The sequence below is a fragment of the Pleurodeles waltl genome, chromosome 6 (genome assembly GCF_031143425.1).
Source record: "Pleurodeles waltl isolate 20211129_DDA chromosome 6, aPleWal1.hap1.20221129, whole genome shotgun sequence".
In the NCBI taxonomy this organism is placed as follows: domain Eukaryota; kingdom Metazoa; phylum Chordata; class Amphibia; order Caudata; family Salamandridae; genus Pleurodeles; species Pleurodeles waltl.
This window is the reverse complement of record NC_090445.1, coordinates 964930920-964949301: the sequence shown is the minus strand read 5'-3', so window position 1 is coordinate 964949301 and position 18382 is coordinate 964930920. Positions and strand designations below refer to the sequence as shown.

Here is an 18382-nt window from a genome sequence, read left to right as displayed (position 1 = left end):
CCTAGGAACTGTGAAAATTGCACTAAGTGTCCACTTTTAAAACAGCTATTTGTGAATAACTTGAAAAGTATACATGCAATTTTGATGATTTGAAGTTCCTAAAGTACTTACCTGCAATACCTTTCGAATGAGATATTACATGTAGAATTTGAACCTGTGGTTCTTAAAATAAACTAAGAAAAGATATTTTTCTATACAAAAACCTATTGGCTGGATTTGTCTCTGAGTGTGTGTACCTCATTTATTGTCTATGTGTATGTGCAACAAATGCTTAACACTACTCCTTGGATAAGCCTACTGCTCGACCACACTACCACAAAATAGAGCATTAGTATTATCTATTTTTACCACTATTTTACCTCTAAGGGGAACCCTTGGACTCTGTGCATGCTATTCCTTACTTTGAAATAGCACATACAGAGCCAACTTCCTACACACCTTTTGCTGGCGGCACGGACAACCACTGAGTCTGGAGGTACCTGATGGGTAATGTAAGCAGGGTTTGTAGTTGCAGGGTCTCAGACTCTAGCTTTAACCGGCTCATTGGATTGGGAGGCACTGGTAACGCGAGTGCGTGGAGGATAATGTATTAAAAAGGAAATCCTCTTCCAAAAAGGTACACTGTGCAAAAGTACCCCATGGTACGCTGCTGCCCTAGAAATGACCTGCGTGTATGCAGTAGTGTCTTCTGGTGGGGAAGGTTCGGAAGGATATAAGTGTCTCATTAGTAGGTATGGGAACTGGATCATACAGATCCCAAGGATCAACCGTCCCACCATGAGAATAAGTTCAAGTAAGTTAGTGAAGGCAAAGGTGATGGGGGCTAGTGGTGGTGAAATAAAGTTGTGGTGAATGGAAGGGGGTGGGGGTGGGGGGGGGGGTTAAGAAGTATGCCGAGGTAATGGCTTCTCCAGTTTTGCTGGTGGTGGAGCAGTATCTAGATGTTCCTGAAAAGTCAACTTTTTTAGTCTGTAGAGGAGGTGCTGTAATGATTCTGCCAGCCTCTATGGATATGGATCCTTGATGGTCTCATCCTTGATTGAGAATGGGTTGAATTTCAGGGTCCTCAGAAATATATTCTGATGGTTTCGATGATTTAGAGGACAGTTCATCATATGGCTTGGAGCTCTGCTTTAGATGGCTCAAAGTCCTTGTTCCTCTGTGTAGGAATACTTTTTCGGCTTTGAAGTTTGCAGTTTTTTTCTGGACCGAAAATACAGCTTGTTTCGGCTCAGAGGCAGGACGTCGAGGTTTTGACTCCTCAGAGTGTGGACACAGACTCTGTTCCGAAGTTGAGCTTTTGCTCAACTCTGGTATCAAAGTAGGTGTAGCCTTTTTCGCCACCAAAGGTCGGTCGCTGAGAATTTTCTTACAGGTCTAACCATGGCTCTCTGGTAGTGGTGCATCCAAGGCCTTGGATAGACTTTTTTGGAGTGGGCGTTAGGGCAGATGTACTCGTAGCGTGGCCAGTAGTGATGATTTGGCTATCTTCCTCAGAGTCTTCTTCGGAGTATGTGTCCTGAATGGAAACTGTTGTCTGCTCCTGTTCTACCTCAAGTGTGTCAATATACTCGGTACTTTGACGTCATCTCCAATCTCTTGGCTTTGCGGACACGTAGCGTCTTCTTGGATCAGAACAAAGGACAGACTTAACAATCCTCTTCTTGGGGATTGGGAGACCAGCACAGATTACATACCAGGTGTTGATCGGAGCATGGAAATTTCGCGTGGCAGCGAGGACGGAATCTGGAGTCCGATCCATCAGGCTTCGATGCAGTAGTACCAAACAGGCCCGACATGGGCGCTCACTCCCAAAAGGGCGATCAATGGTTTTCAATGATACTATCACTCGACTATAGATGAAAATCACGATCGAAACAATACAGACTGTCAAAGAAAGTTATCTAAGGTTTCCAAATCAAAATCTTGGAGCAAGATCAAACACGTCCAAACCCGACAGCAGAAAGAAAACAAACAGTGAGTCTATGCCCATGTGCAGAATGACGAATGACCGAGAGGTGTCACTTGATCTTCTGACTCCAAAAAGACTTCTTCGAAGAAACAGATTAGCTGGCAGAAGCAATGCATAATGTGTATCTGCAGCTACACATGCCATCATCTAGTGTTGGGCTCTGAGTGTTACAAGTTTTTCTTCGAAGAAGTGTTTTCAGAGTCACAAGATTGAGTGACCCCTCTCGGTATTTTCTGTTTCACTTGTGTTTTATCTGGATACCCACAAAATAGTGTTTTAGCCCCTACTTCCTGGAGAGTGTGCAGGTAAACAATTCCCTGCTGTCTGTGAGCAGGGCTTGATAGTCTTTACTATCCTTCATCCAATGGTTCCATTCATGACTGGTATGCCCTTGCCTGCTCTTGCAAAGGAGTCAGAGTTGGTATCCCTTCCTTGGAGTTTGTGCCTCCTACAGGTGGTACATTACAGCACTTCACACGTCTAAGGTGTGGAGCTTCCTCTCAGCCTGGGTCTTTGGGTTCTGAAAGAAGCCAGGCACCTGGACACTCTGGCAGACATGAAGTTGTGACACCACCTTTGTTAGTAACTGGGAAATGTCTTTAGTACCACCTTGTCCTCATGGATCTGAAGATAGAGTTCTTGGGTGGTGCTGGCTCACCCTATGTAACAATGAGATCACCATTGAGAGTGAGGTAACTTCGCTCTACCTTGTGCACCAGCTTGAAAGGGTCCAGTCATTAGCTACACAAACATTATGTTTAAATTCCACAACAGTGGTGGAGCTACTCTTTTTGACCCCTCTAGGAACAGTTTTGCCCGCCCCAATTCCCATTGTTTCACAGGTGCAAGCAACTATCGCTACTAAGTGTACATTGAATGGTATGTACGTCAAGTCGATGTCCATTAAACGAGTGAGGTATAAAAGTTCTATGTTGTGGTCAGTCAATGACTGCCTTCTTGTGGTCTTCACACCATTGAATGTATCTGATCCCTTTGGCTTAAGGATTTTCTGTTGTGGGGCGGGAAAAATCCTTAAATGTGTAAGGTTCTCTGGAGCCATGCGGCCAGGCAGAGTGTGGCAACATACCCTCCTGTTCTGCATGTTTAAGACCGCTGGCAATGCCCTCAGTCAGGGAAACAATTGGACCCTTGGATGCCTCCAGTACCTCAGAAAAGTACATCTGTCTGGTCCAGGGCAAGGTGATGCGAATGAGTGTCACATGGATTGCATGAATTTATTCAGCACTCTTGGATTTCGGTGAATCAATGGAAAAGCATATGCACATTGCCCTTAACAGTTTAATCGACCAGGCATTCCCTTTCGAATGCCTGTTTATGATTTAGTCTCCCCCTACAGCATTCACTATTTGATCTACTAGATGCGAGGGAAGTAAAAAAAAAAAAGAAAAAAAAAAAAAAATTGCAGGGTGTTGGCTACCAACCAGTATGGGCCTGGTTATGCTCCCACCCCAACTGAAAGGGGTAACAGTCTTTCAGCTCTCCCCCCCGCACACTAAAATATCTTATTCCATGGCAAGCAAGAGGACATTTGATTATTTTGGGTTTAGTTTTACATTTGTGCCGTGAGAGCTTGGCTAACTCAAATTTGTCCCACTTGGAATGTTGTGGGCTGCACTTTGGACACTGCCATGTAGAAAAATCCACAAGCCCTAGCACATCTGAAAACTAAACATCTGGGTGATTGCAGGGTGGTATGCGTCACATGCATCCCACACCATTTTCTTAACAATGTCCTGCAAACCTCCAACTTTGCTGGAAATCACACATTTTTCCTACATTTCTGTGGTGGAACCTTCCAGAATCTGCATGAATCCACAAAATTCCTACCACCCAGCATTGTCTTATCTACAACAATAAAAATTCCGCACCACTTGCCAGCCTAAATATGCCCCCCCCCCCCCCCCCAAACTACCCTTTGGACCCGCTTTGGTTCCCCCTCAATTTGGATATGTTTTTGGCTCTTCCCTGTCACACCCCCTTAGCCCACCTATGCAAGTGAGGTTTAATTTTTTACCGGGAGACTGAGGGGAACGTTGGGTGGTAGGAAGTTTGTCCTGGTGCGGTGATCCCACACAGAAATGTGGGATTTTTTTTTTTTTTTAAGCTAAATTTGAAGTTGGCTGAGGATTCCAGGTAAGAAAACATTGAGGGAAATAAACTCAAGTCATACCTCCCTGGACTCCCTCGGGTATCTAGTTTTCAGAAATGTCTGGGTTTGGTGGGTTTCCCTAGATGGCTGCTGAGCCCAGGACCAAACGCAGGTCCTGACTAGGATTGCCTTGTGGTGAACAACTGGAAGGAAGGCTTTGAGAGCAAGGTCAATCCCAAGAGCTTGAGGCAGTTTGTGGTGACCCTGCTGCTGGGTCCCTGCTTGGATACTAGGCCTCGTAACCTGAATCTCCTTTACCCTCCTCTCCTGCCTCTGTGGACAATCTAGGAGTACCCATATGGTAACTGCAGTTGACAGGCAAGTAGGTTCTGGGAAGGTGGCATTGCAGCCTGCTCTATATGGATGCCTCCAAAAGACGTCCTAGGGGTTCGTGTTTGCAAGGAGCACATGGCATTCGCATTGTCGGTATCGTCTATTTTCTCTAGCATCTAGTCAACCTGCAGGCCAAAGGTGTATGCCATCGAAGGACAGGTTGAGCAGATGCTGATGGACCTCAGGTCTAAAACCCAGGATAGGGTAACACATGGTGCCTACCCAGGACACTAGTGTTAACCCCTTGTAATGTAGTGTTGGTCTATCCAGAGGGCAGCAGATGGTGTAAGAAATGGATAGAACCCTCAGATGTGTAGGGAAGTGGTGTGGGAGATGCAGATGTGCCCATATTCTTGCAGCGCTTGTGCTTAGGAGCTGGGAAGGTTTTAAAGTCAGCTGTTCCTCAAAAGCAGTGGCTGCTTCTTGTTGTTCGGGTCGGAGTCTGAAGTGCAAATAGTCGGCAGACTGGGCAGCTGCTGGAGTGTTTCCTGAGGATATGTCAGAGGCTTGCCCCTGCGTCCTTTCATGTGCCCACTTTCTTTACAACCATTACCACCCCCACCCCAAAAAATAATCTTTTGAATGGGAAATAGACCTCTAGTGTAGTTCTGTTGTGGCTGGTGAGACCAGCAGAGGTAACACCTCGTGGTGGTTGGTCCAAAATAATTTTGCACGGAGAACAAAGGCGTTCTTTGTATCACTCTGGGTACATTTTCTACAGAAGTACTTTGAGGATTTAGGGTGTGGGTGTGTAGAATTATTTCTACTGAAATCAAAGTCAAAACAGCAGGTTGGGCTACACAAAAAAGGTAAGTTGGCAAACTCTTGTTACAAGATGGAGGGTGGGTTTAAAAAAAAACAAAAAAAAAAAAAACACACAACAATTTGACATGGTCAGTGCCTATGTGCATTACCTGCGAAGGGAGGAGTCACCCTGTTCATTGTAACTCGAAAGACTTGAAGAAAAGCAACGTCCAAACATATGAACCAAACACTAGATGGCAGGACTATACAGATCATGTCTATTTACAGCAACATGCTACAAACATTTCCCTAACATGCAGGCACATTAACAAAAAAATGAAATGTCAACGTCATACAATTCACATGCAACCCACAAAGCCAAATTAATGATAATGCGGAATATTAATATGCTCAATGGCTGCAAATTAGTACCGTTAGCACAATCCAAATGGTTTGATTGCTCACAAAACTTCAACAAGTCAGAATATGATTTACATAAGGCATACTCTGAGAGGTCAATACATTACACTTACCTTTCTGAATACTGATCAGGTGGAAAACTGCTTTGTGACTGGCCTTCAAAAGCTCTTGGTCCTGGTCTGGTATACCCACGATCCTGCATTTCCCTCGGATTGTCATATAAAGATATTTGCCTCTGACCAGGCCCGTTATTAGAAAAACCACCCTCTTCTGGGTTTAGATCACGAGTAGCAAAGTCTTGAAAAGATTTTCCTCGTCTTGCAAGACCACTGCTAATTAAATCTGCATCTTCGACCTCAGATGGCATTTTAAAATGTGGTGTACGACTATCGGGAGGAAGTCGCATTCTTAGTTTATTTTCATTGTAAGAAACATCACGGTTCCCCATCTGCAAGTCCATTTCTAAATCACGCGACTGAGGACCATGAAATGGTCTTTGACCAAAATTGCGATCTGAATAAAAATTATCTTCCATGGGTCCATCATTCTGGTAACCATGGGATGATGAATGGCCATAAGGTGGCTCTCTGCGCTGGTAACCTCTTTTTGAGAAATCCTCTTCTGCTTGCACTGCTTCAAAAGGACGACCTTGAGGCCCACCATAACGCCTTAATCCTTGACCAGGGCCATAGTTTGAAAATTCACCTTCTTCAGTCTGTGCATCCATGCTTGAAATACGAGAATCTCGACCAAGAAAAGACCTTACTCTATTCCCATCATCGGCCTCTCTTTCTGCTTGAAGATCATTCATTAGAGGTTTTGGCCTTTGTCCTGGTGTACTGTCAAAAACATTACGTACCCGTTCTGCTGGAAATCCACGCGAGTCCCCTTCAATTGGAGGTCTGAATCTTTGTCCTGGTCTGTCAAGGAAATCATTTTCATCTGGTTGGCCTTGTGCTTTGAAATCATCATGGCCTGGATAGCCATAATGTTGTCTTTGTCCCTGTGACATAGCAAACGCATCCTGACTGCCACCTTCGCGAAAATCCCGATTTTCAAGAGGGAAAGGTCTTGCTCTTTGCTCAGGCCTGCTGCCATGAAAAGGTTTCTCCTCCATCGTTTTTTGGCCTTTTAGCTCTTCAAAGGCCCTGCTGTCATAAGGTTGTCTGGGAAAATGTTGGCTGTTGTACATTTCAAGATTCCTTCCACTTTCATAATCGTAACGTTCATCAGGAAATGGCCCAGGTCTTTGTCCAGGCCTATGAAAATCTTCCTCCACAAAATTCCGCTTTGATGCTAGGTCATCATTAGACAAGCGCCCGTGAACAGTTTGTTGTCTATGATCGGGCCTATTAAAGACTTCATATCCTTCCATACGCATCTTCTCATTTAAACTGTACTGGACTTGAGCATCCTGGAATGGGTTTACTGCAGCTCCATGGCCAAGCTCTCGCTGCCCTTGGAAGTCACCCCATGGTTGTCCACCAGGATAGGGTCTTTCACTCCATTCAGCCCTGTTACAAATACAAAATTATGGTAAAGCTAAACAATTTCGTTGAAAATATGAACAGTGCATTTAGTAAATACCAGCATGGCTGTGAGAAACTACCTTGAACTGGGTCTAATTGTTTTTCAGCCGGGACAATACACTGTTCATCACAAAATCGCCATTAATGCACCAACAATGGATTATCGATGCCTTTGTCAAGAATAAAGGAATACTCAGCACTAAAACACAGCCACTCGAAAGACATTTACTTTTTGCAGTACTTTTAAACTAACTTTAGATACAGCCAAAACGGGCAGCGTTTACCCTTATAAGTTAAGAGAACATAAAACAATGCACTGCACAGACAAAAAAGCTTAACTGAGGATTTAGACAGTCACTTTAAGGAAACGCAATGCTCTGGAGTATCAGTGTACTGTTTTGAGTGAGACTGCGCTCTCACTTCATTTTTCTGCTCTCCAGAGCAAAGAACGCCAAATATCCAGTCACTGCCCTTTCACCTACTTGCTTCATCAACAATACTTAATTATATGCATCAAAACACATGAAATTTAACATCAATAGACAAGGTTATGTTTCAGACCTTGCTTATAAACAAACATTCACAACTAAGCAATGTGGGTTCCTGTTTGGAACATGGCAAATAGGTAGCCGAAGGACAACAGGAGTTTTGCTTGCGGGAAAGGTATAAGTTACAAGAACAAATCATGCACCTTCATGGAAAAATCTATTAAGGTCCCTAGCCTCTAGTCCAAGCTTCAGTACCATAGCCAATCAGATGTTACAGCATACCACCAATATGGACCATGCTGGGAGATACTTTGATTACCATAAAGATCTAGAAAGGTCAGAGAATGACCATTCACTGTTAAGCAAATCTGCGCGTCAGTCATGTGATGGTCCTGGAGTGTATGGCTCAGTACTGGCCTTGTGGCATCCTGTCATTTATTTGGACAGAAATTCCCCATGTCCAATGGGGGTTTGCAAATATGATGTCAATTTGCAATGCTTTGTCCTCTGCTTGTCAAGGACATTTAGGAAAGGGGTGTGTTACTAGGCATTACTGTTTGGACTCCGATGCCAGAGGCAAGTGGGGCAAGCGTTGCTGAGAAATTTGTTTGCATGGTGTATATCTTTTCCTGCACTCCTATTAGACAGTCCGCAGAGTTAAGGGATGGGCTTGCTAATCTATTCAATGTTTGACTATTGATGAGGACCCCCTGGAAGAGAAGGATAAGTTACTTACCTGTAAATCCTAGTTCTCTTCCAGGGGTATCCTCAAAATCATAAACAACCCACCCTCCTCCCCGGACGCAGGTCTCCTAGAAGTGCAGGACAGACCATATCTCTCTAATCTGTTTGATGCGTTGTCGCCGTAAAAAAGTACTGGCCTAACTGAACCAACTGTCACCTCTCCTTCACCCCTGAGGCATGGTGGGATACTGGAGGTGCTCAGGGTCTTAAAGGCACGGTGCCAAATTTTATGGTTCTGCTGTGTTAACCTGCATGCAGCCTATTGGCTAATAATGCTCCATTGGTTTTCAATGTAGTTTTTTCCCTTTTTCACTTCTGTTGCTACTGCTTCTTTCCCTAGGCCCAACTATGGGGCTCTGGAAAGTTTCTTCTTCTAATTTTGAAAGGGAGTGTTTAAAATAAAAAATAAAAAAAAACTCCATAGAAATAAAGCATTTTAGCCTGTTTATCAATATAGTCTGCATTGCTGTTGTACAAATGTATACATGAGTTTGGTATGAAAATGGTCTACTAAAAATGCTATATTTTTCGTATATATATTTCATACTTATACATGTGTGTATTTTATGTATGCTTCAGGGTCCCCACACGAGGGCGGGAATATTCAATGTTTGACTATTGATGAGGATCCCCTGGAAGAGAATTGCAAATATCCTGTCTACAGCTCTCTGGATCTGATAGGTCATGGATGGTTTCAGATTTTATTTGGTGGTAAGAGCGTCTAAGATAGCCTTCGCATAGTATTCCTTTGTCGGATGCACACATTTTGAATAGGCATTTAATGCAGACTTTAGATGTTCCTTGTCCTCCACTCAGAAAGTGCCTATGCCATTTCTTTACAATGTAGCATGCATCAGGGACTCAGTACCAAAGAATAGAGGGCCTCTTGCACATTTTAACTTTTTCCGAGGCATTATTTTATCTAGGGTACTAGTAACCCAAACCAGAGTGTTATAGTGGTTGTCAACTGGGAACTTAGCATCTACATCTATTAACAGTTCAGAGATGTTAGTATTAACTGAGAAGAACTTGGACCAAGGTCTAAAGGGTGCTGACACTATCCATTGAACCTGAAAGTGTTTCAACTGTCCAACCAACATAAGATGACACCAATTTAAGGTCGGTCCAACATAAAGGCCTACTGGGGTAAAAAGGTCAAGCACAGGTTTGAATGTATGAATAGATCGGAGACCAACTGCTGTAAACCTAGGGCTTCAAGTGAACCTAATAACTCCTTAGAACACATAGCCAATTCACACACTGCCCAAATGTTAGTCACCCAAGATGAATCAGAAGGCAAGAGGAAGCAAAGTTAGCAAATGACTGCAAAAAGGGTGGAGCAGAGCCAGGTGGACAACAGCATAAGACCACAGAAAAGGAATTACCAGTTGGCCCACTCAGTGAAAAACCTAAGGTGTTTCCTTCCTTCAACCTGTCAGCAAGCTTTTGATACCCCAACACACCTTAAAAATCGTGGCTACTCCTCCCGAACTGGTCTCTCAGGGACCTGCCAGAAGAAAATGAGTTACTTACCTGTAACTGCAGTTATCCAGTTTTGGCATCCTTCATAGATTCACATGCTTGAATCATTCCCTGTTGTAGTGGGAGTCCCACTGTACCATAATAAAGCAGTACCTAAAACCATCATAGGCTATAAAGGCACTAGGTCATTAGTTTAACTAGGTCCTTCTTAGAAAAGGACCAAACCTGAACTATGACCACTCAGGCACTAGCATCCAATAGAACACTTCCTGGATAGGTTGTATCCCTCGGACTTTCAACCTCAAGTGGGAATAACATCCTTAGATAGAAGGGGAGCCTCTCAGGGAAGGAGGGTGGGTCGCATGTGAATCTATGGAAGATATTTTCTTATCCAGTATTACATCTTCCATAGATTCACATGCTTGAATCAGAATAGCAGGTAGTATTGTAACTACCCTTAGAGAATGGTGGGCAAAAACAATACACTTTATAGTAGATTAAACAAAAGATATATTATAATTACACATACATATTGTAGGAAGTTGCCTCTGTATGCACTATTTCAAAGTAAGGAATAGTATGCACAGAGTCCAAGGGTTCCCCTTAGAGGTAAGATAGTGGCAAAAAGAGAATACTAATGCTCTATTTTGAGGTAGTGTGGTCGAGCAGTAGGCTTATCAAAGGAGTAGTGTTAAGCATTTGTTGTAAATACACACAGGCAATAATGAAAATGTCACTTACCCAGTGTACATCTGTTCGTGGCATCAGTCGCTGTAGATTCGCATGTTTTGCATAGCTCGCCATCTGGTGTTGGGTCGGAGTGTTACAAGTTGTTTTTCTTCGAAGAAGTCTTTCGAGTCACGGGACCGAGTGACTCCTCCTTTTGTCTCCATTGCGCATGGGCGTCGACTCCATCTTCGATTGTTTTTCCCCGCAGAGGGTGAGGTAGGAGTTGTATTGTAGTAATAGTGCCCATGCAATGGAGTGACTAAGTATGTACCTATTTAAGGTTAAAATAATATATTTACAAATCGTTGAAGGTACCTTCCGAACTGCTACAGGCTCCCGGGGAGGCGGGTGGGCACATGCGAATCTACAGCGACTGATGCCACGAACAGATGTACACTGGGTAAGTGACATTTTCAGTTCGATGGCATCTGTCGCTGTAGATACGCATGTTTTGCATAGACTAGTAAGCAGTTCTCTCCCCAAAGCGGTGGCTCAGCCTGTAGGAGTGGGAGTAGTCTGAAACAATGTTCTTAATACGGCTTGACCTACTGTGGCTTGTTGTGCGGATAACACGTCTACACAGTAGTGCTTGGTGAATGTGTGAGGCGTAGACCATGTGGCTGCCTTACATATTTCTTGCATTGGGATGTTTCCTAGAAAGGCCATGGTAGCACCTTTCTTTCTGGTTGAGTGTGCCCTTGGTGTAATGGGCAGTTGTCGTTTAGCTTTAAGGTAGCAGATTTGGATGCATTTAACTATCCATCTGGCTATACCTTGTTTTGATATTGGGTTTCCTGCATGAGGTTTTTGGAATGCAATAAATAGCTGTTTAGTTTTCCTGATGTTCTTTGTTCTGTCAATGTAATACATTAATGCTCTTTTGACATCTAAAGTATGTAGTGCGCTCTCAGCTACGGAATCTGGCTGTGGGAAGAACACTGGAAGTTCCACTGTTTGATTTAGATGGAACGGTGAAATAACTTTTGGTAGAAATTTAGGATTAGTCCTTAGGACAACCTTATTTTTGTGTAGTTGTATAAAAGGTTCTTGTATTGTAAACGCCTGAATCTCGCTTACTCTTCTTAGAGAGGTAATGGCGATGAGAAATGCAACCTTCCATGTTAGGAACTGTATTTCGCAGGAGTGCATGGGTTCAAAAGGTGGACCCATAAGTCTAGTTAAGACAACATTTAGGTTCCATGAAGGAACAGGTGGTGTTCTTGGTGGAATAATTCTTTTAAGGCCCTCCATGAATGCTTTAATGACTGGTATCCTATATAGGGAAGTTGAATAGGTAGGCTGCAGGTATGCAGATATTGCTGCAAGGTGTATTTTAATGGAAGAGAAAGCTAGGTTAGATTTTTGTAAGTGAAGCAAGTAACCCACTACATGTTTTGGGGTTGCGTGTAATGGTTGGATTTGATTAATATGGCAGTAGCAAACAAACCTCTTCCATTTACTGGCATAGCAGTGCCTGGTGGATGGCCTTCTGGCTTGCTTTATGACTTCCATACATTCTTGGGTAAGTTGTAAGTGTCCGAATTCTAGGATTTCAGGAGCCAGATTGCTAGATTCAGCGATGCTGGATCTGGGTGTCTGATCGTTTGGTTGTGTTAACAGATCCGGCCTGTTGGGCAGTTTGATGGGGGGTACTACTGATCGGTCTAGCAGCGTTGTGTACCAGGGTTGCCTTGCCCAAGTTGGTGCTATTAATATGAGTTTGAGTTTGTTTTGACTGAGTTTGTTTACCAGATAAGGAAGGAGAGGGAGAGGAGGAAAAGCGTAGGCAAATATCCCTGACCAGTTGATCCATAGGGCATTGCCGTGGGACTGCCTGTGTGGGTATCTGGATGCGAAGTTTTGGCATTTTGCGTTCTCTTTTGTCGCAAACAAGTCTATTTGAGGTGTTCCCCAGAGCGTGAAGTAAGTGTTCAGAATTTGGGGGTGAATTTCCCATTCGTGGACCTGTTGGTGATCTCGAGAGAGATTGTCTGCGAGTTGATTCTGAATTCCTGGGATAAATTGTGCTATTAGGCGAATTTGGTTGTGAATTGCCCAACGCCATATCTTTTGTGCCAGCAGGCTCAATTGCGTTGAGTGCGTCCCCCCTTGTTTGTTTAGATAATACATTGTTGTCATGTTGTCTGTTTGGACGAGAATGTATTTGTGAACTATTATTGGTTGAAAAGCCTTTAGTGCTTGAAAAACTGCTAGCAGTTCTAGGTGATTTATATGCAGTTTTGTTTGATGTACGTTCCATTGTCCTTGTATGCTGTGTTGATCGAGGTGTGCTCCCCACCCTGTCATGGAAGCATCTGTTATTACGTATTGTGGCACTGGGTCTTAGAAAGGCCGCCCTTTGTTTAAATTTATATTGTTCCACCATAGAAGTGAGAGGTAAGTTTGGCGCCAGATCTGTAAGGTGACCCTGTGCTTGTGACCACTGTGATGCTAGGCACTGTTGTAAGGGCCTCATGTGCAGTCTTGCGTTTGGGACAATGGCTATGCATGAAGACATCATGCCTAGGAGTTGTAATATCATCTTTGCTTGTATTTTCTGTGTTGGATACATGCGTTGTATGAGGTTGTTGAAATTTTGAATTCTTTGTGGGCTTGGAGTGGCTACTCCTATTGTTGTGTTTATTATGGCTCCTAGGTATTGTTGTACCTTGCGCGGCAGAATGTTGGATTTTGCGAAGTTGACTGTGAACCCTAGTTTGTAGAGGGTTTATTTGATTTGTGTGGTGTGAGCACGTTATTAACGAATGGGTCTTGATTAGCCAGTCGTCTAGATACGGGAATACATGTATTTGCTGCCTTCTGATGTGTGCAGCGACTACTGCTAGACATTTGGTAAAGACTCTTGGTGCGGTTGTTAAACCGAAAGGCAGTACCTTGAATTGGTAGTGTATTCCTTTGAATACAAACCTTAGGTATTTCCTGTGCGATGGATGTATTGGTATATGGAAATACGCGTCTTTGAGGTCTAATGTTGTCATGTAGTTTCAGCAATGGTAACACTTCTTGTAGTGTGACCATGTGAAAGTGGTCTGATTTGATGTATGTGTTTAGTATTCTTAGGTCTAGGATTGGTCTTAGCGTTTTGTCCTTCTTTGGTATTAAGAAGTACAGTGAATAAACTCCTGTGTTTGTGTGTTTGGTACTAACTCGATTGCGTTCTTTTGCAATAGTGCTTGAACTTCTATCTCCAGGAGCTCGGAATGATGTTTTGATAAATTTTGTGCTCTTGGTGGTATGTTTGGAGGGAATTGTAGAAATTCTATGCAATAACCATTTTGGATAATTGCTAGAACCCAAGTGTCTGTAGTGATTTCCTCCCATGCTTTGTAATAATGACCTATTCTTCCCCCCACTGGTGTTGTGTGGAGGGGGTGAGTGACATGTGAGTCACTGCTTAGTTGTAGGGGTTTTGGGGCTTTGAAATTTTCCCCTATTCCTAGGGAATTGCCCTCCTCTATATTGGCCCCGAAAGCCTCCCCTGTACTGTCCCTGGTAACTGGATGGTGTTGCCTGTGAGGCGCTGGCTTGTGTGGCCTGACCCCGAAACCCCCCTCTAAAGGGTGTTTTGCGGAAGGTGCTGTAATTTCCTCTGCTCTGCGGGGAGTAGAGTGCGCCCATGGCTTTAGCAGTGTCCGTGTCCTTTTTAAGTTTCTCAATCGCCGTGTCCACTTCTGGATCGAACCGTTCTTTTTCGTTGAATGGCATATTGAGAACTGCCTGCTGAATCTCTGGTTTAATCCCAGACGTTCGTAGCCATGCATGCCTTCTGATGGTCACAGATGTATTTATTGTTCTTGCAGCTGTGTCTGCTGCGTCCATGGAGGAGCGTATCTGGTTGTTTGAAATGTTCTGTCCTTCTTCAACCACTTGCTTTGCCCTCTTTTGTAGGTCTTTGGGTAGATGTTCAATGAGATGTTGCATCTCATTCCAATGGGCTCTGTCATAGCGCGCAAGAAGTGCCTGTGAGTTAGCGATGCGCCACTGGTTTGCAGCTTGTGCTGCGACTCTCTTTCCAGCTGCATCGAACTTGCGGCTTTCCTTATCTGGGGGTGGTGCGTCCCCAGGTGTGTGGGAGTTGGCCCTTTTCCTAGCTGCTCCTACGACGACAGAATCTGGTGGCAGCTGCGAAGTTATGAAAATAGGGTCTGTAGGAGGCGCTTTATACTTTTTTTCCACCCTTGGTGTGATTGCCCTACTTTTGACCGGCTCCTTAAAGATGTCTTTTGCGTGCCGAAGCATACCAGGGAGCATAGGCAGGCTTTGGTAGGAGCTGTGGGTGGCAGAGAGGGTGTTGAATAGAAAGTCATCCTCGACTTGTTCTGAGTGGAGGCTTACATTGTGGAATTGTGCTGCTCTAGCCACCACCTGAGAATATGCAGTACTGTCCTCTGGTGGTGATGGCTTTGTAGGGTATGCCTCCGGACTGTTATCTGACACAGGGGCGTCTTATAAGTCCCATGCGTCCTGATCCTGGTCACCTTGGCTCATGGTGGTGTGAGCCGGGGAATGTGATGGAGTTTGTGCTGGCGAGACGTGAATTATAGGTGGAGGAGAGGGTGGCGGAGTAACCCTTTTCACCATTTTTGTTTGTGGTGTTTGGTCAGTTTGAAATTCCAGTCTTCTCTTTCTCCTAATAGGGGGAAGGGTGCTTATCTTTCCTGTCCCCTGCTGTATAAAAATACGTTTCTGCGTATGATCTACATCGGTGGATTGCAGGTCTTCCTCAAACCTATGCTTTCGCATTTGGGAAGTCATTGATTGCTCTTCGGTATAAGAGCCTGAAACTGGGTCGGTTGCAGGTTGTTTCGGCACCGAAACCCTGTCTGCATCTTTTTTCGGCTCCGAGGTGGCTTTTTTCTTTTTCGGAGTCGAAACATCTCGGCGCCGATCTTCATCGGTGCCGCTGTCTCGGCGTCGAGCCGTGTCTACACCGCTATCTCAGTGTCGATGTATGTCTCCAGCACTTTCTCGGTCCCGAGAAGGCTGCGTGCCGGTGTCTCGACCGGAGTCGGACGGTCTCGGCACTGATTGGGCCTTTTTCGGTGCCGACGGTCGGTCACCGAATTTATGGGTGGAGCCATGGCCTGGTGGCAGTGGCGTCCCCTGGGCCTTGACAATCTTCTTATGCGTGGTTTTCGACGTCTTACTCACGGTTCGTGGATCGTCGAATTCCTCGGAGTCCGATTCGTGTATCGAAAAGGTTTCTTCCTCTTCCTGTACCTCGAACTCTCGGTGCGCTGTCGGCGTGGACGCCATTTGAAGTCTTCTTGCTTGACGGTCTCGGAGTGTTTTTCGGGACCGGAACGCACGACAGGCCTCGCAGGTGTCTTCACTGTGCTCAGGTGATAGGCACAGGTTACAGACCAAGTGTTGGTCTGAATAGGGGTATTTTTTGTGGCATTTGGGACAGAAACGGAACGGGGTCCGTTCCATCAGCGTTCTTCTACACGCGGTCGGGCCGAGCAGGCCCCGACGGGGATCGAAAACTACCCCGAAGGGCTCCGGAGCTCTTCGATGCGGTGTTGATTCCGACTACGCCGATCCCGAACGCAACAATACCGATGAAAATCTTCCGAAATTTAGCTGTTTTTCCGTTCCGAAACCCGGAGCGACAGGAACACGTCCGAACCCGATGGCGGAAAAAAAACAATCGAAGATGGAGTCGACGCCCATGCGCAATGGAGACAAAAGGAGGAGTCACTCGGTCCCGTGACTCGAAAGACTTCTTCGAAGAAAAACAACTTGTAACACTCCGACCCAACACCAGATGGCGAGCTATGCAAAACATGCGTATCTACAGCGACAGATGCCATCGAACATGAGGAACACACAGACAATTCCAGGCCAATAGGTTTTTGTTATAGAAAAATATATTTTCTTAGTTTATTTTAAGAACCACAGGTTCAAATTTTGCATGAAAGGTATTGCAGGTAAGTACTTTAGGAACTTTGAATAATCACAATAGCATATATACTTTTCAAATAAAACACATAGCTATTTTAAAACTAGACAGTGCAATTTTCACAGTTCCTAGGTGAGGTAAGTAATTGTTAGTTCTTGCAGGTAAGTAAACCACCTACGGGGTTCAAGTCTGGGTCCAAGGTAGCCCACCGTTGGTGGTTCAGAGCAACCCCAAAGTCACCACACCAGCAGCTCAGGGCCGGTCAGGTGCAGAGTTCAAAGTGGTGCCCAAAACACATAGGCTCCAATGGAGAGAAGGGGGTGCCCTGGTTCCGGTCTGCCAGCAGGTAAGTACCCGCGTCTTCGGAGGGCAGACCAGGGGGGTTTTGTAGGGCACCGGGGGGGACACAAGTCCACACAAAAAGTACACCCTCAGCAGCGCGGGGGCGGCCGGGTGCAGTGTAGAAACAAGCGTTGGGTTTCCAATGGGAGTCAATGAGAGACCAAGGGGTCTCTTCAGCGGTGCAGGCAGGCAAGGGGGGCTCCTCGGGTTAGCCACCACCTGGGCAAGGGAGAGGGCCTCCTGGGGGTCACTCCTGCACTGGAGTTCCTATCCTTCAGGTGCTGGGGGCTGCGGGTGCAGGGTCTTTTCCAGCCGTCGGGATTTTAGAGTCAGGCAGTCGCAGTCAGGGGGAGCCTGGGGATTCCCTCTGCAGGCGTCGCTGTGGGGGCTCAGGGGGGACAACTTTAGTTACTCACAGTCTCGGAGTCGCCGGAGGGTCCTCCCTGAGGTGTTGGTTCTCCACCAGTCGGGTCGGGGTCGCCGGGTGCAGTGTTGCAAGTCTCACGCTTCTTGCGGGGATTGCAGGGGTCTTTAAATCTGCTCCTACGTAACAAAGTTGCAGTCTTTTTGGAACAGGGCCGCTGTCCTCGGGAGTTTCTAGTCTTTCTTGAAGCAGGGCAGTCCTCTGAGGTTTCAGAGGTCGCTGGTCCTGGGGAAAGCGTCGCTGGAGCAGGTTTCTTTGGAAGGCAGGAGACAAGCCGGAAGGACTGGGGCCAAAGCAGTTGGTGTCTTCTTCCTTCTTCTGCAGGGATTTTCAGCTCAGCAGTCCTCTTCTTGTAAGTTGCAGGAATCTAAATTCTTAGGTTTAGGGAAGCCCTTAAATACTAAATTTAAGGGTGTGTTTAGGTCTGGGGGTTAGTAGCCAATGGCTACTAGCCCTGAGGGTGGGTACACCCTCTTTGTGCCTCCTCCCAAGGGGAGGGGGGTCACAATCCTATCCCTATTGGGGGAATCCTCCATCTGCAAGATGGAGGATTTCTAAAAGTTCGAGTCACTTCATCTCAGGACACCTTAGGGGCTGTCCTGACTGGCCAGTGACGACTCCTTGTTATTCTCATTATTTCCTCCGGCCTTGCCGCCAAAAGTGGGGCCGTGGCCGGAGGGGGCGGGCAACTCCACTAGCTTGAGTGCCCTGCAGTGCTGGAACAAAGGGGATGATCCTTTGAGGCTCACCGCCAGGTGTTACAGCTCCTGCCTGGGGGAGGTGTTAGCATCCCCACCCAGTGCAGGCTTTGTTACTGGCCTCAGAGACAAAGGCACTCTCCCCATGGGGCCAGCAACATGTCTCGAGTGTGGCAGGCTGCTAGAACCAGTCAGCCTACACAGGTAGTTGGTTAAGGTTTCAGGGGGCACCTCTAAGGTGCCCTCTGGGGTGTATTTCACAATAAAATGTACACTGGCATCAGTGTGAGTTTATTGTGCTGAGAAGTTTGATACCAAACTTCCCAGTTTTCAGTGTAGCCATTATGGTGCTGTGGAGTTCGTGTTTGACAGACTCCCAGACCA

The 18382-nt window shown here is 45.5% G+C and overlaps 1 protein-coding gene across 1 annotated transcript in view; it reads right to left on the bottom strand.

Moving 5' to 3' along the window:
- LOC138300433 (uncharacterized) overlaps positions 1-18382 on the bottom strand; it is a 109383-nt gene that overhangs the window by 7936 nt on the left and 83065 nt on the right. Inside the window, exon 10 of the mRNA XM_069239794.1 lies at positions 5753-7153. Within this exon, the coding sequence (XP_069095895.1) occupies positions 5753-7153 (1401 nt within the window). The remainder of the gene's footprint in view (positions 1-5752; positions 7154-18382) is intronic.